General features: G+C 31.2%; 4 protein-coding genes across 4 annotated transcripts; all 4 read left to right on the top strand.

Moving 5' to 3' along the window:
- The first annotated feature begins 6,073 nt into the window (after positions 1–6,073).
- On the top strand, positions 6,074–7,488 carry LOC111908643 (mannose/glucose-specific lectin). Its single transcript, XM_023904461.3, has 3 exons — positions 6,074–6,355; positions 6,441–6,890; positions 7,007–7,488. Exons 1-3 carry the CDS (start codon positions 6,116–6,118, stop codon positions 7,250–7,252), a joined length of 936 nt encoding a protein of 311 aa, XP_023760229.1. The 5' UTR covers positions 6,074–6,115; the 3' UTR covers positions 7,253–7,488.
- A 4,892-nt stretch (positions 7,489–12,380) lies between these two features.
- On the top strand, positions 12,381–13,797 carry LOC128127578 (mannose/glucose-specific lectin-like). The gene is made up of 3 exons (XM_052766183.1): positions 12,381–12,664; positions 12,750–13,199; positions 13,316–13,797. Exons 1-3 carry the CDS (start codon positions 12,425–12,427, stop codon positions 13,559–13,561), a joined length of 936 nt encoding a protein of 311 aa, XP_052622143.1. The 5' UTR covers positions 12,381–12,424; the 3' UTR covers positions 13,562–13,797.
- A 4,862-nt stretch (positions 13,798–18,659) lies between these two features.
- LOC128127581 (mannose/glucose-specific lectin-like) lies at positions 18,660–20,076 on the top strand. The gene is made up of 3 exons (XM_052766188.1): positions 18,660–18,943; positions 19,029–19,478; positions 19,595–20,076. The coding sequence occupies exons 1-3, from the start codon at positions 18,704–18,706 to the stop codon at positions 19,838–19,840; spliced, it is 936 nt and encodes a 311-aa protein (XP_052622148.1). The 5' UTR covers positions 18,660–18,703; the 3' UTR covers positions 19,841–20,076.
- Positions 20,077–24,946: 4,870 nt separating this feature from the next.
- On the top strand, positions 24,947–26,366 carry LOC128127589 (mannose/glucose-specific lectin-like). The gene is made up of 3 exons (XM_052766201.1): positions 24,947–25,230; positions 25,316–25,765; positions 25,882–26,366. Exons 1-3 carry the CDS (start codon positions 24,991–24,993, stop codon positions 26,125–26,127), a joined length of 936 nt encoding a protein of 311 aa, XP_052622161.1. The 5' UTR covers positions 24,947–24,990; the 3' UTR covers positions 26,128–26,366.
- Positions 26,367–27,431: the final 1,065 nt, after the last annotated feature.

The following is a 27,431-nucleotide window of genomic DNA, read 5'->3' as shown; positions in this document are numbered from 1 at the left end:
TAAGCCAACGAAAATACATGTTGGACATTTTGGAAGATAGGGGTTTTTGGGGGTGCCGTCCTAGCACATTCCCCATGGAACAAAACCTCAAGTAGGACAAGAATGATGAAGAAAGCTCAATTGATGCAGGTACATATCGTCGCATGATTGGTAGACTTCTTTACCTCCAAGCGACCCGACCGGATATTACGTATGCAGTAAATGTCTTAAGTCAGTTTGTCTCAAATCCTAAACAGGCTCATATAGATGCAGCTACAAGAGTTCTTCGTTATCTCAAGAGTAGACCAGGTTAAGGAATACTTCTCTCAATAGAAGGTAGTATAGATCTTACAACTTACAGTGATTCAAACTGGCTGGGTTGTCCCTTTTCTCAACGATCTCGAACCGGTTATCTTTTGTTTTTTGGTGGTGCACCAATATATTGGAAGTCAAAGAAACAGTCGGGTTGTTTCTCGATCATCTGCCGAAGCAGAATACCGAGCCATAATTCGCCTCTCTTTTGTGATAACTAGTCGGCTCGTCATATTGCATATAACCCTGTCTTTCACAAAAGAACAAAACACATGAAAACGGATTGATACTTAGTACGAGAGCGAGTCGAGTCAAAGGAGATTACACCGGTGTGGATTGACATCCGTGATCAGATAGCCGACTTGCTAACCAAAGCACTTGGTTCACAACATTTATGCTCATTACTGGTCAAGTTGGGCATTAGAAATTTGCATGCTCCAACTTGAGGGGGAGTAAAGGAACTGATTATCCAACTGGCAGTCATTATCTATGATTTCAATTAATTGTCATCTCTATCTTTTGAGTATTAGTTAGCTCATTGTTATCTTCTTTTCCTGTATAAAAGCTTTATACTCTGCACGTTATCAATAAATGAGAGTAATATAATCAGAAGCTTCTATACCAATTTTCTCCGTAAATCCTTGTCTTTTGTTGCGTTACTTACTATTAGGCAAAAATAGTTCAGTTAGCGATATATTATGACACTCATGGAAAAAGCATCAAACTTGGGAAACAAGAATGCTTTTTTAGGCTTCTCAACTACTTTTAAGTCTACTATGAATAGATTAGTGTGCTAATTGGGTGTTGTAATGAGTTTCGTTGGGTTTGCAAAACAAATATACAATTTTCAGCTCCTACTACGAACTGTTGGGGTTTTATAAAAAATAGCAATGTACTATTTTGTCTACGTATTTAATAGCAATTTAATTTATGGTCTATGAAAGGAATACTTTTTTATTTGGCGATTTGGAAACTTTGGCTCTTTAAGATTTTTAAAACTAACTTGATTAAAATATTATGAGAAGGGATAATTAATAGACAAAATTTCATAATAGGTAGGATCACCCACTACAAGAATTGTACCCTTTACCGGCGACACTATTACCGGCAACAATGGGCTTTAGCGACGACAATATCTATTAGCTGAGGACCCACCTTTCCTAGGTGGTAGAGGTCCTGGCCAGCACGAGCAGGACGGTAAGTCTTATCATGAATTTTTATTTACTATTTTTGTTCAATTATCATAAATTAAATGTCGTTTCTAATAATTTTTAATTACATTTGTAGTTGAGGGACGTGCCCGAAGGAAAGTTCGAGGAAAAGCAAAAAATATAAAGCTTGAAAAAGCAATCTTGCAGAACTAGGGGAAACCAATAGGCATGCAATATGATAGGGATATCACATTTAATTCCGTAGGAGAGGCGGGAGACATGTTTTCCCGAGAAGTTGGGAAAACAATGTGGCAGATGGTCCCTTTTGACAAATGGAGTTGGAAAAGAGTTTCCTCTGATATAAAGGACACTGTATTACAACATTTAGCGGTAATTTTTTATTTAAATATATTTTATAGGTTTAACTATAATTGTTTTTTACTTGGTTAACTTTTTTTTTGTAGACAAAGTTTGATCTCACTCAAATGTACCAGGATGCACAAGCTACTCTATTGACAGAGAGTTTTCAAGCAGCCTTGTTAAAAGGTTTTCGAGAGCGTAAAGCCGACGCAAAAGAATATTTCAAGATGGTTGGAGGGTATGAAGATATCCCGAGAGCATTGGCAAATCCTCCGGATGGTATGCTTGTTGATAACTGGGAGAAGACAGTTGAGTATTTTCAAACTGACGAACACATAATTGCTTCAGAAAGGAACAAAAAAATCCGTGAAAAGCAAACAAATGTGAATCGTGGGGGTTCGAGCTCGTATAGCAGTACTTGCTATAAGAAGGTACCGTACGATACACGTAATTATTTATTTAAAATATAATCTAATTTTTAAAGTTAAACAGAACCTTAAGAGAGTGGAAACATTTCGCAAAGCTCATACCGATAAGAATGGTGTATTTGTTACTGCTGAATCGGAACAACAATATGTAAGTATTTAATTATAATTTTATCATATATTTAAATGTTTATTTATACTTAATTGTTACTTACTTTTGGGAGTTACAGAATCGGTTAGTTGAAGAGCTGTTAGAACAAACTTAAGGTGAAAGTGAGTTAACGCCCGCTCAAGAAAGAGTGACTTTCGAGAAAGTATTAGGAGAGCGACGTGGCCACATTAGAGGCATTGGCCGCAAACCTTCTGGTCTCCCGACGATTCCACAGCCTTCGCAACCATCACAACCATCACAGGTAAAATAACAATCTATTTTAGCATCGTAAAATTTGGTAGTTTTGGTTTTGTGGTGGTTATTTGCTAAAAAGTTTGGTAATTTAGTTTTTGTCCCAAGTGCAAAATATAACAATGTACTTTGGTTTTCTATTTTAGTTTAAAAATAGCAATCTACTTTATCATCGTAAAATGCATGTTGATTTGGTAGTTTTGGTTTTGTGGTGGTTATTTGCTAAAAAGTTTGGTAATTTGGTTTTTGTCCCAAGTGCAAAATATAGCAATATACTTTGGTTTCCTATCTTTTTTTAAAAATTACAATCTACTTTAGCATCGTAAAATGCATGTTGATTTGGTAGTTTTGGTTTTGTGGTGATTATTTGCTAAAAAGTTTGGTAATTTGGTTTTTGTCCCAAGTGCAAGAAATAGCAATGTACTTTGGTTTTCTATCTTAGTTTAAAAATAACAATGTATTTTGATAGTTTTTGTTTATGTTTGACGATCTAACGTATAAGTTTATATATATTGTTATTAATTATGTAGTTGGAAAATCTTCGTGCAATGCTCGCCGACCCGACATGTAGGGATGAACTTTATTCGTTTTTTCAATCCCAAAATAATCAAGGAAACGATGGGAATGAAAATGATGGTATGTAAGGATGGTTTTATTTGCATATGTTGTCACGTTTTGCTACTTGGTAGATTGTAAAAATTTTGTTGTTTTGCTACTCGGATATTATGACTTTTGATATTTAATTGTATTTGGATATTTGTTTGTATGCATTGACACTATTAAGTTTGATATTTAATAGGATGTTTGTTTTGTAATTAGCGTCGACACTATTGGTTTTGATATTTAATCGAAGATTGTTATTACCGGCGACACTTTTACCTACGATATTATCACCAGCAACCATCATTAATTAAAAAAATTAAAAAATTGAAAAACAATTACCGGCGACACTTTTACCGGCGACAAAAGGTATTACCGGCGACACCTTTACTGGCGACTAAAGTCATTACCGGCGACTAGCTTATTAGCGGCGACAATACTCATTAGCGGCGACAGAGTCAATAGCGGCGACTTTTATCATTACCGGCGACAAACTGATCAATAGCGACGAGGCAATACCGGTGACTTAGTACCAGCGACGCGTCGCCGCTATTAGTATTACCGGCGACTTTTGGGACTTTTGCCGGCGACTTTTGTCGCCGGTAATGGCCTTTTTCCTTGCAGTGACCTCTTGATATTCATTCAAACCATATCATGAAGAAACGAATGCAGATGCTGGGATTAACATTGACATTGTGTTTGAGAGATTGGAATGTGATGGGAATAGGGATGTTGAGCCAGTTCTTGTTCCAGATTCACCCTTACATCCAGAGGATGTGGCTTTGTTCTCAATCAAAACTTAGTTTCTAATTTGCTGTAGGTGCATGAAGTTGTATCAGTTTCTCATAAAAATTTCTTGCATTGCTTCGTTGAATTCATACATTTTGTTTCCTGCACAAAATATGTTCCAGATGTGAATATTAGATTTTTCTTGGTATTAAAAAAGTGAATGGTTAAATTGGTATTGTACCTGCACCACGAATATACATATTTATAAAAAAAAAAAAAAAAAAAAAAAATCTCATCAGTGTATGTAGATATTTAATCTGTGTTTTTAACGGGATATACTTTAATGTTGTTTAGCCTTGGTAAATAATGGATCTAAAAGTAACTACCTCTTAACTGGAAGGAGGTCAATTGATCCAACAGTTGAAAATTTTGACCATATGGACGTCCATTGATGATCAAACAAAAAAAACTCTAATCAGTTATTGGCTTCAATAAAATTTTCAATTCCTTATTTCTTTCTCATACTTGACAGCTTATAAATTCATTAAAATGATTCAATATTTGTATTTCAGTTTGTTGTCCTGTTCCAAATCGAGACAGTGGAAGAAGAGATGATAAAGGGTAGAGCCATGGTGGCGTTTGGGGAAGAAGATCACATGAGTGAGGTCGTGAGGACATCTAATTGTGCTTGATTTTGAAACCACAAGGACCATCGTTGTAACTATTTCCAAAGATATCCTGAAAGTGCCATTTTTTGGAAACCTTAATTTTGAAACCACAAGGACCATCGTTGTAACTATTTCCAAAGATATCCTGAAAGTGCCATTTTTTGGAAACCTTAATTTTGAAACCATAAGGACCATCGTTGTAACTATTTCCAAAGATATCCTGAAAGTGCCATTTTTTGGAAACGGTATTGACCATTTGTGAAATTTTGTCTTTTAATAATTTTGGTCCAAGGACACAAAAGTCTTTTTACATAAGATTTATCAGAAATTCTAACTATTGTGTTGACCAAAAGCACCAACCATGCAAGATTTTAAAACCATATAAGGACTTGTAGTGTAGCGTCTTTCAACTTTGTCGTTAGGTTGCCTTTTTAGAAACCACATGTACTAATAACATTGTTTTTGCTATAAATACACCTGTTTTTTGGCAGTCTTTTAGGATTTCTGCAACAATAAATACAACTGCCCTGATGATGTATTTTTTATAGCAAGTCATTCGCTCTCCTTTCTCTCCAGCGATTTTGCAACAACAAATTTCAATTTGCGTTTATCGGTTCTTTTATAGTTGTTGGAACGAACGATGGTAATCTGGATTAAATCTTGAGATTTTATGTTGAAGCTTGCAACCTAGAGCAAAGTAAAAAACCTTTTAAGGACCGGAGTCATTTCGTACAGTTTTTTCAAGATTTAGGGAACATCATATATCACATCAGGTTGGTTTTAAGTTTTTGTCTCATTTTAATTTTTTCTTATAATCTGAACGGAACTTGGTAATTATTTGACAATTGAATTTATTATTCGCGACAAATTGACATATAATTCTCAATATTATTTGTCGATTTGATTATTTGTGTATTTACAACAACTTAATCGCACGAGCAGGGGCGGGCCCAAGAATATTCCGAAGAGGGGGCAAAAAAAATTTATAACTTTTTTATGGGGGGCAAATTTTTTTGATGAGTCAAAATATATAATTTTGAAGGGTTAAAATATATATATTTTTTTTTGAAAAAAAAAAACCCAATTTTTTAATAATTTTTTTTGTTCTAGGGGTAATTGCCCCCACTGCCCCTACTATAGGACCGCCCAAGCGCACGAGAGATCAACAATTACTCGAAAATTCTAATATGTCTCAGACTCTTGTTTTTTTATTTGTGAGTAGTCATTGAAGTTATGAAATATTTTTTTTGCATGAAAAATGAAAGGACAATTAAACTTTATCATCTAATTTTGATAAGAATAAACCACCAACTTTTTTAAACAGTGAACTTGAGGAAAACATGGTTTTGCTTCATGCTTTTTATTTCCATCTAAATTAACGATTCAAAATAGTTACGGTTAGCATGTATATAAGGAGCCATTGGTCATTCATTTGAGAGACACGCTTCCTTGTTTCATTTAAGTTATTTTATACTTACAGTGTCTCTCATGGCGGGAGTAGAAAATAGCAAAGTAGCAGGATTTATTCGAGTCGGAAAATGGGGAAGACAAAGTGGAGATCCTCAGAATGTATGGTCTTTTGAACTTGAGAAAGATCATAAATTGGTGAAGATAACTGTTGACCATGGTGATGTAATATACTCTCTCATGTTCACAACTCAATATAAAGATGCTTTGCACAATTCCGACAAGTTTGGTGGTTGGAATGGTGGAGACACGGTTTCCGAGGTGAGTTGATCTTTTAACTCCACTAATCAATTAAGATGTAGCCATCTTTTCATTAATCAATATTCTTGGTGTATTGATTAACCAGGTACTCTTGGACGAAGATGAGGAAATTGTTGAGGTTGGTGGATCCGTTGGTAGTAAAAGTGGTTATCATGTAATTTCGTCTCTATATTTTAAGACAAACAAGACGACACATGGACCTTTTGGTCATGCAACTGAAGATGTTTTTTCTTTACCATGGCACAAAGGCTCATTAGTTGGGTTTTATGGCCTTGCTGGCTATTATATTGATGCCATTGGTGTGTATCTAAAAGCCTATGAGGAAATCATACAGGTTGGAACATGGGGGAAAAATGAACCTGGAACTCCACAAAATGTTTGGTCCTTCCAACTTGAGAAAAAACATCATCTGAAGAAGATAACAATTGATCATGGTGATCTTATATACTCTCTCATGTTCACCACACAATGTGGAGACTCAACACATACTACTCCTATGTTTGGTGGTTGGAATGGTGGAGAGAAAGTGTCTGAGGTAAACAATTCATAAGTATTTAATCTTCAAGTTTCTTTATAACGATTGATATAACATGTCTCTTAGTATCCTTAGCTAGTTGTATTTGATATGTTAAATTTGTCATTCATGGTCAGGTAATATTTGAAGCTGACGAGGAAATAATTGGCATCAGTGGAACAAGTGCATTATCAAGGGGAAGTGTTCCTGACTTACCTATAATATCATCAATATCATTCATCACAAACAAGAAAACTCATGGACCTTTTGGTAACATAAGAGGAACGCCTTTCCCTGTACCATGGGATGTTGGTTCTTTTGTTGGATTTTACGGGCTTGCTGGCTATTATCTCGATTGCATTGGTGTCTATTTGAAAGCTTGAAAGTTCGAAATAAGGACCAAATTACCTTTGAAATAAGTACGTACTATGAAATAAGGAACATATAACCCTTTGAGGTTATCATGTCTATTCAAAGGTTGTCGCCCATTACTATGTTATGCTATTTCTAGCTACTTTGTGTTTCATAGTCTGAAAATGATAGTCATGTACTCATCATCATATCATATGCTATATCATGTTATTACAAATAAATTATCTACCAAGGATGATTCCATCAAGACCCGGTTTAGATCTTGCTACCATTTTGGTTTTCTTTTATCATAGGTTTCTATATATATATATATATATATATATATATATATATATATATATATATATATATATATATATATATATATATATATATATATATATATATATATATGACAAAACTAAATATACCCTTAAGGGTATATAAGCTAAGGTACAATCGTACCATACGACGTCATTTTGTATCATATATATACATTGTATTTGTCCAATATTCTTATAATTCAACTTATAACTTAATTTACTTCAAAGATTTTTAAAAATTTCATATTTATCTTTCTTTTACGTAATTTTAATTTTCAACTATACTATATATAGCGTAGTGAAAATAGTGAAAATTTTAAAATCTTGAAAGTATATCAAGTTAAGACTTGAAGTTTAAAAACATTATACTGAATATACTTAACGTATTATGATGAGTTTGAGTACCTAAGCTTATATACACTTAAATGTATATTCACTTTTCTATATATATATATATATATATATATATATATATATATATATATATATATATATATATATATATATATATATATATATATATATAGCATTGATAAATCAAACAAGTAAAGGACAATAAACATTTGTCTTAGTTAGCAGAATTTGTAAAACAAGCTCAAAGTGAAGTCCCAACCAATCCAAATCTTCAAATCATTTATAATGTAGAGTAACACCTTATATTAAAAGGAATCACTAGTATATAACGAGAATTAACATTACCAATAATTAATAAAGAACTAATATTAGTGACAAATACACAAAGATTTACGTGTAAAACCTAACATGGAAAAAAAACAAGGGCATTAGAGACCACCAAGAGCCACGAGCAAGGTTCTAAAAAGCTCGCAATGGCTCTGCGTGCCATGACTCCAAGGCTTGTGTCTGCCGTCAAGTTTTACCAAAACGTCGTCTTAACTAATATATATGTATAAAATAGAATAATAGTTGAAAATACATATAAAAATATTAATTATATAAAAAATTATTGCCTTAAGTCACGCCTTACAAACGACATGGCTCGCAAGACTCGGAAAAGTTTGAGGCTTGACATTGTCGTCAACTAACGTTGTACATTATTTAGAACCTTGGCCGCGAGTGATATTAATTAATGTATACAATGCAAAGAAAAACAAGATAGATATAAGTATGTGGGCTAGGTATTGGGGAATTAAATGTGGAGGAAATATGTCAATAAAAAATGTAGGGTAAATATGAGAGAAAATATAATGGACCAACCATGGTTTCTAAGAATTAAGGCATGACTCTCTTATGGAACAAAAAATAAAATAGTTCTTTTAACTTGTATACACTTTTTCTGAAGAGTAAATTACAATTTTGGTGCCTATAGTCAGGTCAGATTCGTATTTTTATTCTAATTTTTTAAAATTTGGTAAGATGCATATCTATGGTTTAAAAAAATTACACTAATCGCTGGTCAATTTAAAAAGACCATTTACCCTTTCTTTTATCTTTTTGTGTTTCTGTTACATCGTACGGTCATATAGATTCAAATACATTGAGTTATAAGATCTTGAGTTTTGTGCGGACCATTACTTAACAAATCTCTACACTTTGTTTTCAAAACAAATAATCATTGCCCAAAAGCATAACAAAACTCCATCAATGCATCAATCAACTAGAAAACACATATTGACCTCTTCAAAAGTAAAATGATTATTCTAGTATCCTTTATTGTATGCCTACCAACTACTTGAAGTTTGAACAGCGGATAACGACTAAACATGTAAACAAGTCAAAATTTACTCGTAGGAATAACTTTTGTCATCTTATTCCCCAGATTGTCATGGATATAAATTATGCTCACCTTGAAAACTCCTTTAGCACTAATTCCTCACAAAAAACGATAACATACATCAACGTGCTTTGCACGATCATGGAACATTTCATGTCGAAAGAAAATTTATAGTTTGATTGTCGTAGTTAACAATGTCCACATTCAAGTCATCGGTAAGTTCACCAAACAAACCTTTAATTCTCTATCACATGTAAATTATTTTAGAAAACCCTTCACTTCGCATAATTGGCAAAAAAAAAATACTTTTCCGTCGCTATTACTTGTTAAAATATTTTTTTCTTTGCTATTATTGATCTTGCATATCGATTTAGAATTCGATAAATGACTCAAGTAAGATTTACTAAAAAGGCTCTATGTCATTCAAACAAAACACAATAGTACAAACAAAGTACATTTAAACATAACTACCAAGAATATCAAGTATTGCCTTTTTCATACAACGCCAATCATCTCCCGCACTAGTAAATACAGTTAATATAAAGAAGTCAAATACAGTGAGAAGTCAACCACTATTGTGCCACCACAAGGTCCTGCAACACAGTGGCACCAGATTGAAGTAGACTGCCACTTTACTCGCGAGAAGGTTGAAGATGGAACCATCACTACACATCACATTAGAACCGGAAGTCAGCTCGTTGAAGTATTTACCAAAGCGCTACCTCGGAATTGAATGACTTATATTTTGTAACAAACTGACCATTGATTAACATCAATGTTCCAGCTTAAGGGGGAGTGATAGAACTATCTGGCCCATTTAATCTTATGTACCTATATGGAATAAGGTTTCGTTAGTGTTGAAAGTACTCATTTTGTCTAGTTTCGCTTTTAGCTAATGTTATATATATATATATATATATATATATATATATATATATATATATATATATACACACACACACACACTAAGGCTTTAACCTCACATTAAACTTCGAAGTATATTCACAATTATGTCTCTCTAATAAAAAAAATTGCACTTTCCCGGTAAGATATGTCTTTCCCAAAAAGCCGCAAAATCATTTTTTTTTGATGAATGGGGCGGAAAGACAATTGCGTCCCAAACCTCGTATATTTTTTTTTTCTTGGATTATTAATATCTTTTACATATTTTTTCTAAATTTCTATTTTATTGTATTATTAATTTTTTACTGGATTATTATATATCAATAAATTTTATTTTTCATATATAGTATTTACATATTAATAAATATTATTTTATTAGATTATTAATTTTTTTTAAATAATTTTTTTTTAATATCCTTTTTATGGATTAATTATTTTTTATTGAATTATTGTATATTAATAAATATTATTTATAATTTATAATATTTATATATTAATAATTATTACTTTATTGGATTATTAATTTCTTTTAGTTAATTTTTTTAATTCATTGTTATTGGAATGATTCTTTTTTTTAAGACAACTCCACCATCATCCTAATTTATTTAAAAAAAAGTTTCATTCATCCCATCATTATAGGACATAAACAAAGTCAAAAATTATACAAGTTATAAAAAAAGAACTAAAATTGTTAGAAAGAATAACAACAGAACATTAACTTGAAAAACAATAAACTAAAAATAACCTAATCGACATTCTATTTGGATTTTAATTGATTTATGTTAAATTACTTTCTATGACAATTTTATTTGTATTTTTAAATGATTATTGTTTAATTTTGATTTTGTATGACAATTTGTAAGTTTTTATAATTATTTAGCAACTTCATCCATCACATTATCGAATAATAGGGTAATATGGTCATTTTTCATCATTCAGCTCAGTCATGTACAATCAAACAACATGTTTTCTTTTACAGTTATAAAACTTTTCCAAACTTTCCCAGACAACACTTTTCTCGACAGCAACTATAAAATAGTACATCAGTGGGCTTGATTTTGAAACTACAAGAACCATCAATGTAACTATTTCCAAAGATATCCTGAAAGTACCATTTTTCGGAAAACCACAACACCATTTGCGAAGTTTCGTCTTTTAATAATTTAAGTACAAAGGCACAAAAAGTCTTTTTACATACGACTTAACAAGAAATTCTAATGGTGTTAACCAAAAGGACCAACCTTGCAAGATTTTAAAACCACAAGGACGTGTATCATCTTTCAACGTTGTCCTTAGATTGCCATTTTTTAGAAACCACAAGTACTAATCACATTAATTTTGCTATCAATACAACTGTTTTTTAGGTTGGCTTCTATTATTTCTGCAACTATAAATACAACTCCTCTTGTGTTGTATTCTTTAACCCAGATCATTCGATCTCTCTCCGTTCTCCGTTCTCTCCTTCGATTTTGCAACAACAAAATTATAGTTCTTCCGGTTTCCGAGTAATCAACTGTGTTTATCGTTTCTTCCATAGTTGTTGGAACGAACGATTATCCGCCTTAAATCTTGTGATTTTACGTTGAAGCTTACAACCTAAAGTGACGTAAAAACTTTTAAGGACATGAGACTTTTTTCAAAAGATCCAAAGATTAGCGAACATCACATCAGGTTGGTTTTAATTTTTTGTCTTGTTTTTAATTCATTCGACAATGGGACAATTTTCATTCTACCTTTCTTACAATGAGATCTGATCGATCCGGTCTGGAAGGATCAAACTCAAACTGATTTCCAGACAAAACTTGGTAATTGTTTAACAATTGAATTTATTATTCGCGAAAATTTGACATATAATTCTCAATATAATTTATCGATTTGATTATTTGTGTATTTACAACAACTTAATCGCACGAGAGATCAACAATTACTCGAAAATTCTAGTATGTCTCACACTCTTATTTTTTTTTATTTGTGAGCAATCATTGAAGTTATGAAATATTTTTTTTGCATGAAAAATGCAAGGACAATTAAACTTTATCATCTAATTTTGATACGAATTAACCACCGACTTTTTTTAAATAGTGAACTTAAGGAAAACATGGTTTTGCTTCATGTTTTTTATTTCCATCTAAATTAACGATTCAAAATAGTTACGGTTAGCATGTATATAAGGAGCCATTGGTCATTCATTTGAGAGACACGCTTCCTTGTTTCATTTAAGTTATTTTATACTTACTGTGTCTCTCATGGCGGGAGTAGAAAGTAGCAAAGTAGCAGGGTTTATTCGAGTCGGAAAATGGGGAAGACAAAGTGGAGATCCTCAGAATGTATGGTCTTTTGAACTTGAGAAAGATCATAAATTGGTGAAGATAACCGTTGACCATGGTGATGTAATATACTCTCTCATGTTCACAACTAAATATAAAGATGCTTTGCACAATTCCGACAAGTTTGGTGGTTGGAATGGTGGAGACACGGTTTCCGAGGTGAGTTGATCTTTTAACTCCACTAATCAATTAAGATGTAGCCATCTTTTCATTAATCAATATTCTTGGTGTATTGATTAACCAGGTACTCTTGGACGAAGATGAGGAAATTGTTGAGGTTGGTGGATCCGTTGGTAGTAAAAGTGGTTATCATGTAATTTCGTCTCTATATTTTAAGACAAACAAGACGACACATGGACCTTTTGGTCATGCAACTGAAGATGTTTTTTCTTTACCATGGCACAAAGGCTCATTAGTTGGGTTTTATGGCCTTGCTGGCTATTATATTGATGCCATTGGTGTGTATCTAAAAGCCTATGAGGAAATCATACAGGTTGGAACATGGGGGAAAAATGAACCTGGAACTCCACAAAATGTTTGGTCCTTCCAACTTGAGAAAAAACATCATCTGAAGAAGATAACAATTGATCATGGTGATCTTATATACTCTCTCATGTTCACCACACAATGTGGAGACTCAACACATACTACTCCTATGTTTGGTGGTTGGAATGGTGGAGAGAAAGTGTCTGAGGTAAACAATTCATAAGTATTTAATCTTCAAGTTTCTTTATAACGATTGATATAACATGTCTCTTAGTATCCTTAGCTAGTTGTATTTGATATGTTAAATTTGTCATTCATGGTCAGGTAATATTTGAAGCTGACGAGGAAATAATTGGCATCAGTGGAACAAGTGCATTATCAAGGGGAAGTGTTCCTGACTTACCTATAATATCATCAATATCATTCATCACAAACAAGAAAACTCATGGACCTTTTGGTAACATAAGAGGAACGCCTTTCCCTGTACCATGGGATGTTGGTTCTTTTGTTGGATTTTACGGGCTTGCTGGCTATTATCTCGATTGCATTGGTGTCTATTTGAAAGCTTGAAAGTTCGAAATAAGGACCAAATTACCTTTGAAATAAGTACGTACTATGAAATAAGGAACATATAACCCTTTGAGGTTATCATGTCTATTCAAAGGTTGTCGCCCATTACTATGTTATGCTATTTCTAGCTACTTTGTGTTTCATAGTCTGAAAATGATAGTCATGTACTCATCATCATATCATATGCTATATCATGTTATTACAAATAAATTATCTACCAAGGATGATTCCATCAAGACCCGGTTTAGATCTTGCTACCATTTTGGTTTTCTTTTATCATAGGTTTCTATATATATATATATATATATATATATATATATATATATATATATATATATATATATATGACAAAACTAAATATACCCTTAAGGGTATATAAGCTAAGGTACAATCGTACCATACGACGTCATTTTGTATCATATATATACATTGTATTTGTCCAATATTCTTATAATTCAACTTATAACTTAATTTACTTCAAAGATTTTTAAAAATTTCATATTTATCTTTCTTTTACGTAATTTTAATTTTCAACTATACTATATATAGCGTAGTGAAAATAGTGAAAATTTTAAAATCTTGAAAGTATATCAAGTTAAGACTTGAAGTTTAAAAACATTATACTGAATATACTTAACGTATTATGATGAGTTTGAGTACCTAAGCTTATATACACTTAAATGTATATTCACTTTTCTATATATATATATATATATATATATATATATATATATATATATATATATATATATATATATATATATATATATATATATAGCATTGATAAATCAAACAAGTAAAGGACAATAAACATTTGTCTTAGTTAGCAGAATTTGTAAAACAAGCTCAAAGTGAAGTCCCAACCAATCCAAATCTTCAAATCATTTATAATGTAGAGTAACACCTTATATTAAAAGGAATCACTAGTATATAACGAGAATTAACATTACCAATAATTAATAAAGAACTAATATTAGTGACAAATACACAAAGATTTACGTGTAAACCCTAACATGGAAAAAAAACAAGGGCATTAGAGACCACCAAGAGCCACGAGCAAGGTTCTAAAAAGCTCGCAATGGCTCTGCGTGCCATGACTCCAAGGCTTGTGTCTGCCGTCAAGTTTTACCAAAACGTCGTCTTAACTAATATATATGTATAAAATAGAATAATAGTTGAAAATACATATAAAAATATTAATTATATAAAAAATTATTGCCTTAAGTCACGCCTTACAAACGACATGGCTCGCAAGACTCGGAAAAGTTTGAGGCTTGACATTGTCGTCAACTAACGTTGTACATTATTTAGAACCTTGGCCGCGAGTGATATTAATTAATGTATACAATGCAAAGAAAAACAAGATAGATATAAGTATGTGGGCTAGGTATTGGGGAATTAAATGCGGATGAAATATGTCAATAAAAAATGTAGGGTAAATATGAGAGAAAATATAATGGACCAACCATGGTTTCTAAGAATTAAGGCATGACTCTCTTATGGAACAAAAAATAAAATAGTTCTTTTAACTTGTATACACTTTTTCTGAAGAGTAAATTACAATTTTGGTGCCTATAGTCAGGTCAGATTCGTATTTTTATTCTAATTTTTTAAAATTTGGTAAGATGCATATCTATGGTTTTAAAAAATTACACTAATCGCTGGTCAATTTAAAAAGACCATTTACCCTTTCTTTTATCTTTTTGTGTTTCTGTTACACCGTACGGTCATATAGATTCAAATACATTGAGTTATAAGATCTTGAGTTTTGTGCGGACCATTACTTAACAAATCTCTACACTTTGTTTTCAAAACAAATAATCATTGCCCAAAAGCATAACAAAACTCCATCAATGCATCAATCAACTAGAAAACACATATTGACCTCTTCAAAAGTAAAATGATTATTCTAGTATCCTTTATTGTATGCCTACCAACTACTTGAAGTTTGAACAGCGGATAACGACTAAACATGTAAACAAGTCAAAATTTACTCGTAGGAATAACTTTTGTCATCTTATTCCCCAGATTGTCATGGATATAAATTATGCTCACCTTGAAAACTCCTTTAGCACTAATTCCTCACAAAAAACGATAACATACATCAACGTGCTTTGCACGATCATGGAACATTTCATGTCGAAAGAAAATTTATAGTTTGATTGTCGTAGTTAACAATGTCCACATTCAAGTCATCGGTAAGTTCACCAAACAAACCTTTAATTCTCTATCACATGTAAATTATTTTAGAAAACCCTTCACTTCGCATAATTGGCAAAAAAAAAATACTTTTCCGTCGCTATTACTTGTTAAAATATTTTTTTCTTTGCTATTATTGATCTTGCATATCGATTTAGAATTCGATAAATGACTCAAGTAAGATTTACTAAAAAGGCTCTATGTCATTCAAACAAAACACAATAGTACAAACAAAGTACATTTAAACATAACTACCAAGAATATCAAGTATTGCCTTTTTCATACAACGCCAATCATCTCCCGCACTAGTAAATACAGTTAATATAAAGAAGTCAAATACAGTGAGAAGTCAACCACTATTGTGCCACCACAAGGTCCTGCAACACAGTGGCACCAGATTGAAGTAGACTGCCACTTTACTCGCGAGAAGGTTGAAGATGGAACCATCACTACACATCACATTAGAACCGGAAGTCAGCTCGTTGAAGTATTTACCAAAGCGCTACCTCGGAATTGAATGACTTATATTTTGTAACAAACTGACCATTGATTAACATCAATGTTCCAGCTTAAGGGGGAGTGATAGAACTATCTGGCCCATTTAATCTTATGTACCTATATGGAATAAGGTTTCGTTAGTGTTGAAAGTACTCATTTTGTCTAGTTTCGCTTTTAGCTAATGTTATATATATATATATATATATATATATATATATATATATATATATATATATATATATATATACACACACACACACACTAAGGCTTTAACCTCACATTAAACTTCGAAGTATATTCACAATTATGTCTCTCTAATAAAAAAAATTGCACTTTCCCGGTAAGATATGTCTTTCCCAAAAAGCCGCAAAATCATTTTTTTTTGATGAATGGGGCGGAAAGACAATTGCGTCCCAAACCTCGTATATTTTTTTTTTCTTGGATTATTAATATCTTTTACATATTTTTTCTAAATTTCTATTTTATTGTATTATTAATTTTTTACTGGATTATTATATATCAATAAATTTTATTTTTCATATATAGTATTTACATATTAATAAATATTATTTTATTAGATTATTAATTTTTTTTAAATAATTTTTTTTTAATATCCTTTTTATGGATTAATTATTTTTTATTGAATTATTGTATATTAATAAATATTATTTATAATTTATAATATTTATATATTAATAATTATTACTTTATTGGATTATTAATTTCTTTTAGTTAATTTTTTTAATTCATTGTTATTGGAATGATTCTTTTTTTTAAGACAACTCCACCATCATCCTAATTTATTTAAAAAAAAGTTTCATTCATCCCATCATTATAGGACATAAACAAAGTCAAAAATTATACAAGTTATAAAAAAAGAACTAAAATTGTTAGAAAGAATAACAACAGAACATTAACTTGAAAAACAATAAACTAAAAATAACCTAATCGACATTCTATTTGGATTTTAATTGATTTATGTTAAATTACTTTCTATGACAATTTTATTTGTATTTTTAAATGATTATTGTTTAATTTTGATTTTGTATGACAATTTGTAAGTTTTTATAATTATTTAGCAACTTCATCCATCACATTATCGAATAATAGGGTAATATGGTCATTTTTCATCATTCAGCTCAGTCATGTACAATCAAACAACATGTTTTCTTTTACAGTTATAAAACTTTTCCAAACTTTCCCAGACAACACTTTTCTCGACAGCAACTATAAAATAGTACATCAGTGGGCTTGATTTTGAAACTACAAGAACCATCAATGTAACTATTTCCAAAGATATCCTGAAAGTACCATTTTTCGGAAAACCACAACACCATTTGCGAAGTTTCGTCTTTTAATAATTTAAGTACAAAGGCACAAAAAGTCTTTTTACATACGACTTAACAAGAAATTCTAATGGTGTTAACCAAAAGGACCAACCTTGCAAGATTTTAAAACCACAAGGACGTGTATCATCTTTCAACGTTGTCCTTAGATTGCCATTTTTTAGAAACCACAAGTACTAATCACATTAATTTTGCTATCAATACAACTGTTTTTTAGGTTGGCTTCTATTATTTCTGCAACTATAAATACAACTCCTCTTGTGTTGTATTCTTTAACCCAGATCATTCGATCTCTCTCCGTTCTCCGTTCTCTCCTTCGATTTTGCAACAACAAAATTATAGTTCTTCCGGTTTCCGAGTAATCAACTGTGTTTATCGTTTCTTCCATAGTTGTTGGAACGAACGATTATCCGCCTTAAATCTTGTGATTTTACGTTGAAGCTTACAACCTAAAGTGACGTAAAAACTTTTAAGGACATGAGACTTTTTTCAAAAGATCCAAAGATTAGCGAACATCACATCAGGTTGGTTTTAATTTTTTGTCTTGTTTTTAATTCATTCGACAATGGGACAATTTTCATTCTACCTTTCTTACAATGAGATCTGATCGATCCGGTCTGGAAGGATCAAACTCAAACTGATTTCCAGACAAAACTTGGTAATTGTTTAACAATTGAATTTATTATTCGCGAAAATTTGACATATAATTCTCAATATAATTTATCGATTTGATTATTTGTGTATTTACAACAACTTAATCGCACGAGAGATCAACAATTACTCGAAAATTCTAGTATGTCTCACACTCTTATTTTTTTTTATTTGTGAGCAATCATTGAAGTTATGAAATATTTTTTTTGCATGAAAAATGCAAGGACAATTAAACTTTATCATCTAATTTTGATACGAATTAACCACCGACTTTTTTTAAATAGTGAACTTAAGGAAAACATGGTTTTGCTTCATGTTTTTTATTTCCATCTAAATTAACGATTCAAAATAGTTACGGTTAGCATGTATATAAGGAGCCATTGGTCATTCATTTGAGAGACACGCTTCCTTGTTTCATTTAAGTTATTTTATACTTACTGTGTCTCTCATGGCGGGAGTAGAAAGTAGCAAAGTAGCAGGGTTTATTCGAGTCGGAAAATGGGGAAGACAAAGTGGAGATCCTCAGAATGTATGGTCTTTTGAACTTGAGAAAGATCATAAATTGGTGAAGATAACCGTTGACCATGGTGATGTAATATACTCTCTCATGTTCACAACTAAATATAAAGATGCTTTGCACAATTCCGACAAGTTTGGTGGTTGGAATGGTGGAGACACGGTTTCCGAGGTGAGTTGATCTTTTAACTCCACTAATCAATTAAGATGTAGCCATCTTTTCATTAATCAATATTCTTGGTGTATTGATTAACCAGGTACTCTTGGACGAAGATGAGGAAATTGTTGAGGTTGGTGGATCCGTTGGTAGTAAAAGTGGTTATCATGTAATTTCGTCTCTATATTTTAAGACAAACAAGACGACACATGGACCTTTTGGTCATGCAACTGAAGATGTTTTTTCTTTACCATGGCACAAAGGCTCATTAGTTGGGTTTTATGGCCTTGCTGGCTATTATATTGATGCCATTGGTGTGTATCTAAAAGCCTATGAGGAAATCATACAGGTTGGAACATGGGGGAAAAATGAACCTGGAACTCCACAAAATGTTTGGTCCTTCCAACTTGAGAAAAAACATCATCTGAAGAAGATAACAATTGATCATGGTGATCTTATATACTCTCTCATGTTCACCACACAATGTGGAGACTCAACACATACTACTCCTATGTTTGGTGGTTGGAATGGTGGAGAGAAAGTGTCTGAGGTAAACAATTCATAAGTATTTAATCTTCAAGTTTCTTTATAACGATTGATATAACATGTCTCTTAGTATCCTTAGCTAGTTGTATTTGATATGTTAAATTTGTCATTCATGGTCAGGTAATATTTGAAGCTGACGAGGAAATAATTGGCATCAGTGGAACAAGTGCATTATCAAGGGGAAGTGTTCCTGACTTACCTATAATATCATCAATATCATTCATCACAAACAAGAAAACTCATGGACCTTTTGGTAACATAAGAGGAACGCCTTTCCCTGTACCATGGGATGTTGGTTCTTTTGTTGGATTTTACGGGCTTGCTGGCTATTATCTCGATTGCATTGGTGTCTATTTGAAAGCTTGAAAGTTCGAAATAAGGACCAAATTACCTTTGAAATAAGTACGTACTATGAAATAAGGAACATATAACCCTTTGAGGTTATCATGTCTATTCAAAGGTTGTCGCCCATTACTATGTTATGCTATTTCTAGCTACTTTGTGTTTCATAGTCTGAAAATGATAGTCATGTACTCATCATCATATCATATGCTATATCATGTTATTACAAATAAATTATCTACCAAGGATGATTCCATCAAGACCCGGTTTAGATCTTGCTACCATTTTGGTTTTCTTTTATCATAGGTTTCTATATATATATATATATATATATATATATATATATATATATATATATATATATATATATATATATATATGACAAAACTAAATATACCCTTAAGGGTATATAAGCTAAGGTACAATCGTACCATACGACGTCATTTTGTATCATATATATACATTGTATTTGTCCAATATTCTTATAATTCAACTTATAACTTAATTTACTTCAAAGATTTTTAAAAATTTCATATTTATCTTTCTTTTACGTAATTTTAATTTTCAACTATACTATATATAGCGTAGTGAAAATAGTGAAAATTTTAAAATCTTGAAAGTATATCAAGTTAAGACTTGAAGTTTAAAAACATTATACTGAATATACTTAACGTATTATGATGAGTTTGAGTACCTAAGCTTATATACACTTAAATGTATATTCACTTTTCTATATATATATATATATATATATATATATATATATATATATATATATATATATATATATATATATATATATATATATATAGCATTGATAAATCAAACAAGTAAAGGACAATAAACATTTGTCTTAGTTAGCAGAATTTGTAAAACAAGCTCAAAGTGAAGTCCCAACCAATCCAAATCTTCAAATCATTTATAATGTAGAGTAACACCTTATATTAAAAGGAATCACTAGTATATAACGAGAATTAACATTACCAATAATTAATAAAGAACTAATATTAGTGACAAATACACAAAGATTTACGTGTAAACCCTAACATGGAAAAAAAACAAGGGCATTAGAGACCACCAAGAGCCACGAGCAAGGTTCTAAAAAGCTCGCAATGGCTCTGCGTGCCATGACTCCAAGGCTTGTGTCTGCCGTCAAGTTTTACCAAAACGTCGTCTTAACTAATATATATGTATAAAATAGAATAATAGTTGAAAATACATATAAAAATATTAATTATATAAAAAATTATTGCCTTAAGTCACGCCTTACAAACGACATGGCTCGCAAGACTCGGAAAAGTTTGAGGCTTGACATTGTCGTCAACTAACGTTGTACATTATTTAGAACCTTGGCCGCGAGTGATATTAATTAATGTATACAATGCAAAGAAAAACAAGATAGATATAAGTATGTGGGCTAGGTATTGGGGAATTAAATGCGGATGAAATATGTCAATAAAAAATGTAGGGTAAATATGAGAGAAAATATAATGGACCAACCATGGTTTCTAAGAATTAAGGCATGACTCTCTTATGGAACAAAAAATAAAATAGTTCTTTTAACTTGTATACACTTTTTCTGAAGAGTAAATTACAATTTTGGTGCCTATAGTCAGGTCAGATTCGTATTTTTATTCTAATTTTTTAAAATTTGGTAAGATGCATATCTATGGTTTTAAAAAATTACACTAATCGCTGGTCAATTTAAAAAGACCATTTACCCTTTCTTTTATCTTTTTGTGTTTCTGTTACACCGTACGGTCATATAGATTCAAATACATTGAGTTATAAGATCTTGAGTTTTGTGCGGACCATTACTTAACAAATCTCTACACTTTGTTTTCAAAACAAATAATCATTGCCCAAAAGCATAACAAAACTCCATCAATGCATCAATCAACTAGAAAACACATATTGACCTCTTCAAAAGTAAAATGATTATTCTAGTATCCTTTATTGTATGCCTACCAACTACTTGAAGTTTGAACAGCGGATAACGACTAAACATGTAAACAAGTCAAAATTTACTCGTAGGAATAACTTTTGTCATCTTATTCCCCAGATTGTCATGGATATAAATTATGCTCACCTTGAAAACTCCTTTAGCACTAATTCCTCACAAAAAACGATAACATACATCAACGTGCTTTGCACGATCATGGAACATTTCATGTCGAAAGAAAATTTATAGTTTGATTGTCGTAGTTAACAATGTCCACATTCAAGTCATCGGTAAGTTCACCAAACAAACCTTTAATTCTCTATCACATGTAAATTATTTTAGAAAACCCTTCACTTCGCATAATTGGCAAAAAAAAAATACTTTTCCGTCGCTATTACTTGTTAAAATATTTTTTTCTTTGCTATTATTGATCTTGCATATCGATTTAGAATTCGATAAATGACTCAAGTAAGATTTACTAAAAAGGCTCTATGTCATTCAAACAAAACACAATAGTACAAACAAAGTACATTTAAACATAACTACCAAGAATATCAAGTATTGCCTTTTTCATACAACGCCAATCATCTCCCGCACTAGTAAATACAGTTAATATAAAGAAGTCAAATACAGTGAGAAGTCAACCACTATTGTGCCACCACAAGGTCCTGCAACACAGTGGCACCAGATTGAAGTAGACTGCCACTTTACTCGCGAGAAGGTTGAAGATGGAACCATCACTACACATCACATTAGAACCGGAAGTCAGCTCGTTGAAGTATTTACCAAAGCGCTACCTCGGAATTGAATGACTTATATTTTGTAACAAACTGACCATTGATTAACATCAATGTTCCAGCTTAAGGGGGAGTGATAGAACTATCTGGCCCATTTAATCTTATGTACCTATATGGAATAAGGTTTCGTTAGTGTTGAAAGTACTCATTTTGTCTAGTTTCGCTTTTAGCTAATGTTATATATATATATATATATATATATATATATATATATATATATATATATATATATATATACACACACACACACACTAAGGCTTTAACCTCACATTAAACTTCGAAGTATATTCACAATTATGTCTCTCTAATAAAAAAAATTGCACTTTCCCGGTAAGATATGTCTTTCCCAAAAAGCCGCAAAATCATTTTTTTTTGATGAATGGGGCGGAAAGACAATTGCGTCCCAAACCTCGTATATTTTTTTTTTCTTGGATTATTAATATCTTTTACATATTTTTTCTAAATTTCTATTTTATTGTATTATTAATTTTTTACTGGATTATTATATATCAATAAATTTTATTTTTCATATATAGTATTTACATATTAATAAATATTATTTTATTAGATTATTAATTTTTTTTAAATAATTTTTTTTTAATATCCTTTTTATGGATTAATTATTTTTTATTGAATTATTGTATATTAATAAATATTATTTATAATTTATAATATTTATATATTAATAATTATTACTTTATTGGATTATTAATTTCTTTTAGTTAATTTTTTTAATTCATTGTTATTGGAATGATTCTTTTTTTTAAGACAACTCCACCATCATCCTAATTTATTTAAAAAAAAGTTTCATTCATCCCATCATTATAGGACATAAACAAAGTCAAAAATTATACAAGTTATAAAAAAAGAACTAAAATTGTTAGAAAGAATAACAACAGAACATTAACTTGAAAAACAATAAACTAAAAATAACCTAATCGACATTCTATTTGGATTTTAATTGATTTATGTTAAATTACTTTCTATGACAATTTTATTTGTATTTTTAAATGATTATTGTTTAATTTTGATTTTGTATGACAATTTGTAAGTTTTTATAATTATTTAGCAACTTCATCCATCACATTATCGAATAATAGGGTAATATGGTCATTTTTCATCATTCAGCTCAGTCATGTACAATCAAACAACATGTTTTCTTTTACAGTTATAAAACTTTTCCAAACTTTCCCAGACAACACTTTTCTCGACAGCAACTATAAAATAGTACATCAGTGGGCTTGATTTTGAAACTACAAGAACCATCAATGTAACTATTTCCAAAGATATCCTGAAAGTACCATTTTTCGGAAAACCACAACACCATTTGCGAAGTTTCGTCTTTTAATAATTTAAGTACAAAGGCACAAAAAGTCTTTTTACATACGACTTAACAAGAAATTCTAATGGTGTTAACCAAAAGGACCAACCTTGCAAGATTTTAAAACCACAAGGACGTGTATCATCTTTCAACGTTGTCCTTAGATTGCCATTTTTTAGAAACCACAAGTACTAATCACATTAATTTTGCTATCAATACAACTGTTTTTTAGGTTGGCTTCTATTATTTCTGCAACTATAAATACAACTCCTCTTGTGTTGTATTCTTTAACCCAGATCATTCGATCTCTCTCCGTTCTCCGTTCTCTCCTTCGATTTTGCAACAACAAAATTATAGTTCTTCCGGTTTCCGAGTAATCAACTGTGTTTATCGTTTCTTCCATAGTTGTTGGAACGAACGATTATCCGCCTTAAATCTTGTGATTTTACGTTGAAGCTTACAACCTAAAGTGACGTAAAAACTTTTAAGGACATGAGACTTTTTTCAAAAGATCCAAAGATTAGCGAACATCACATCAGGTTGGTTTTAATTTTTTGTCTTGTTTTTAATTCATTCGACAATGGGACAATTTTCATTCTACCTTTCTTACAATGAGATCTGATCGATCCGGTCTGGAAGGATCAAACTCAAACTGATTTCCAGACAAAACTTGGTAATTGTTTAACAATTGAATTTATTATTCGCGAAAATTTGACATATAATTCTCAATATAATTTATCGATTTGATTATTTGTGTATTTACAACAACTTAATCGCACGAGAGATCAACAATTACTCGAAAATTCTAGTATGTCTCACACTCTTATTTTTTTTTATTTGTGAGCAATCATTGAAGTTATGAAATATTTTTTTTGCATGAAAAATGCAAGGACAATTAAACTTTATCATCTAATTTTGATACGAATTAACCACCGACTTTTTTTAAATAGTGAACTTAAGGAAAACATGGTTTTGCTTCATGTTTTTTATTTCCATCTAAATTAACGATTCAAAATAGTTACGGTTAGCATGTATATAAGGAGCCATTGGTCATTCATTTGAGAGACACGCTTCCTTGTTTCATTTAAGTTATTTTATACTTACTGTGTCTCTCATGGCGGGAGTAGAAAGTAGCAAAGTAGCAGGGTTTATTCGAGTCGGAAAATGGGGAAGACAAAGTGGAGATCCTCAGAATGTATGGTCTTTTGAACTTGAGAAAGATCATAAATTGGTGAAGATAACCGTTGACCATGGTGATGTAATATACTCTCTCATGTTCACAACTAAATATAAAGATGCTTTGCACAATTCCGACAAGTTTGGTGGTTGGAATGGTGGAGACACGGTTTCCGAGGTGAGTTGATCTTTTAACTCCACTAATCAATTAAGATGTAGCCATCTTTTCATTAATCAATATTCTTGGTGTATTGATTAACCAGGTACTCTTGGACGAAGATGAGGAAATTGTTGAGGTTGGTGGATCCGTTGGTAGTAAAAGTGGTTATCATGTAATTTCGTCTCTATATTTTAAGACAAACAAGACGACACATGGACCTTTTGGTCATGCAACTGAAGATGTTTTTTCTTTACCATGGCACAAAGGCTCATTAGTTGGGTTTTATGGCCTTGCTGGCTATTATATTGATGCCATTGGTGTGTATCTAAAAGCCTATGAGGAAATCATACAGGTTGGAACATGGGGGAAAAATGAACCTGGAACTCCACAAAATGTTTGGTCCTTCCAACTTGAGAAAAAACATCATCTGAAGAAGATAACAATTGATCATGGTGATCTTATATACTCTCTCATGTTCACCACACAATGTGGAGACTCAACACATACTACTCCTATGTTTGGTGGTTGGAATGGTGGAGAGAAAGTGTCTGAGGTAAACAATTCATAAGTATTTAATCTTCAAGTTTCTTTATAACGATTGATATAACATGTCTCTTAGTATCCTTAGCTAGTTGTATTTGATATGTTAAATTTGTCATTCATGGTCAGGTAATATTTGAAGCTGACGAGGAAATAATTGGCATCAGTGGAACAAGTGCATTATCAAGGGGAAGTGTTCCTGACTTACCTATAATATCATCAATATCATTCATCACAAACAAGAAAACTCATGGACCTTTTGGTAACATAAGAGGAACGCCTTTCCCTGTACCATGGGATGTTGGTTCTTTTGTTGGATTTTACGGGCTTGCTGGCTATTATCTCGATTGCATTGGTGTCTATTTGAAAGCTTGAAAGTTCGAAATAAGGACCAAATTACCTTTGAAATAAGTACGTACTATGAAATAAGGAACATATAACCCTTTGAGGTTATCATGTCTATTAAAAGGTGGTCAGCTATTACTATGTTTGTTATGCTACTGCTAGCTACTTTGTGTTTTATAGTCCGAAAATGATAGCCTTGTACTCATCCTCATATCATACGCTCTATCATGTTATTTTCAAATAAATTTATCCAAATAAATTGTCTACAATGGTTGATTTCATCAAGTCCGAGTCTAGATCATACTACCATTTTGGTTTTATTGTCACTGGTTTCAATATATATATATATATATATATATATATATATATATATATATATATATATATATATATATATATATATACACACATACACACACACGATACAAAATTTTTTGTGAAAATCAATTATACATAACAAAACCATTAATACTTACCAAAATTTTGAAAACTTGAATTAACTAAGGTTATAAAAAATATTAATTTGAAGCGAAATAACAATTTTAAAATATTAAATTCATCAATATAAGTTAATTTACATTTTTTAAACTACATACAGATAATAAGTAGTTATATCAAATGTATAAACAAACAATATAAATATGAGTTCTAAACATAAATATTTTAATTAAAAATGGTAATTTTTATTATTAAATATTAACTAATAACAAAATCTAATAATTATTTTCTCGTAAGAAAAATATTCATTAAAAAACTATTTATCACCGCTGCTGTTCGCGTGCACACATCTACTATATATATATATATATATATATATATATATATATATATATATATATATATATATATATATATATATATATATATATATATATATATATATATATATATATACCTTAAAAAGCATTTACAAGATTTTGTTGAATTTTAAAAGGTACAAACTAAACTGCAATACATACAATCACTTTATGCAATGTTTTGACCGAATATCACCTTATCCCAACAATCTCCCAAGTTTTTCGCCTAATACCTTCAAATCAGGCTTTGATCGGCCCTTTAATCCTTGATCGAGTCAAATATTGTGATTTTGGTCTGCCCTCTTTATATATATAAAGAGTCAATAACACAATGGTGCAAACCAGTCATCTCCAAACAAACTATCGTCGTATCTCCCATTTGCTGTCATTATCAGCTCTGACATATATAAATCATCGTATCATCGTTTCTCCTCATCCTTCTCAGCCTCTAGAAACCATCGCCCCTCAACCACTAAACCATCTTCGCTGATATATCTCTCTCTAAAACCACAATCCACCGCTACCACTAGTCAGTGT

Source organism: Lactuca sativa, chromosome 8 (assembly GCF_002870075.4).
Source record: "Lactuca sativa cultivar Salinas chromosome 8, Lsat_Salinas_v11, whole genome shotgun sequence".
In the NCBI taxonomy this organism is placed as follows: Eukaryota; Viridiplantae; Streptophyta; class Magnoliopsida; order Asterales; family Asteraceae; genus Lactuca; species Lactuca sativa.
Note: the sequence above shows the minus strand (reverse complement) of the source record. Positions and strands in the feature narration are given on the sequence as shown.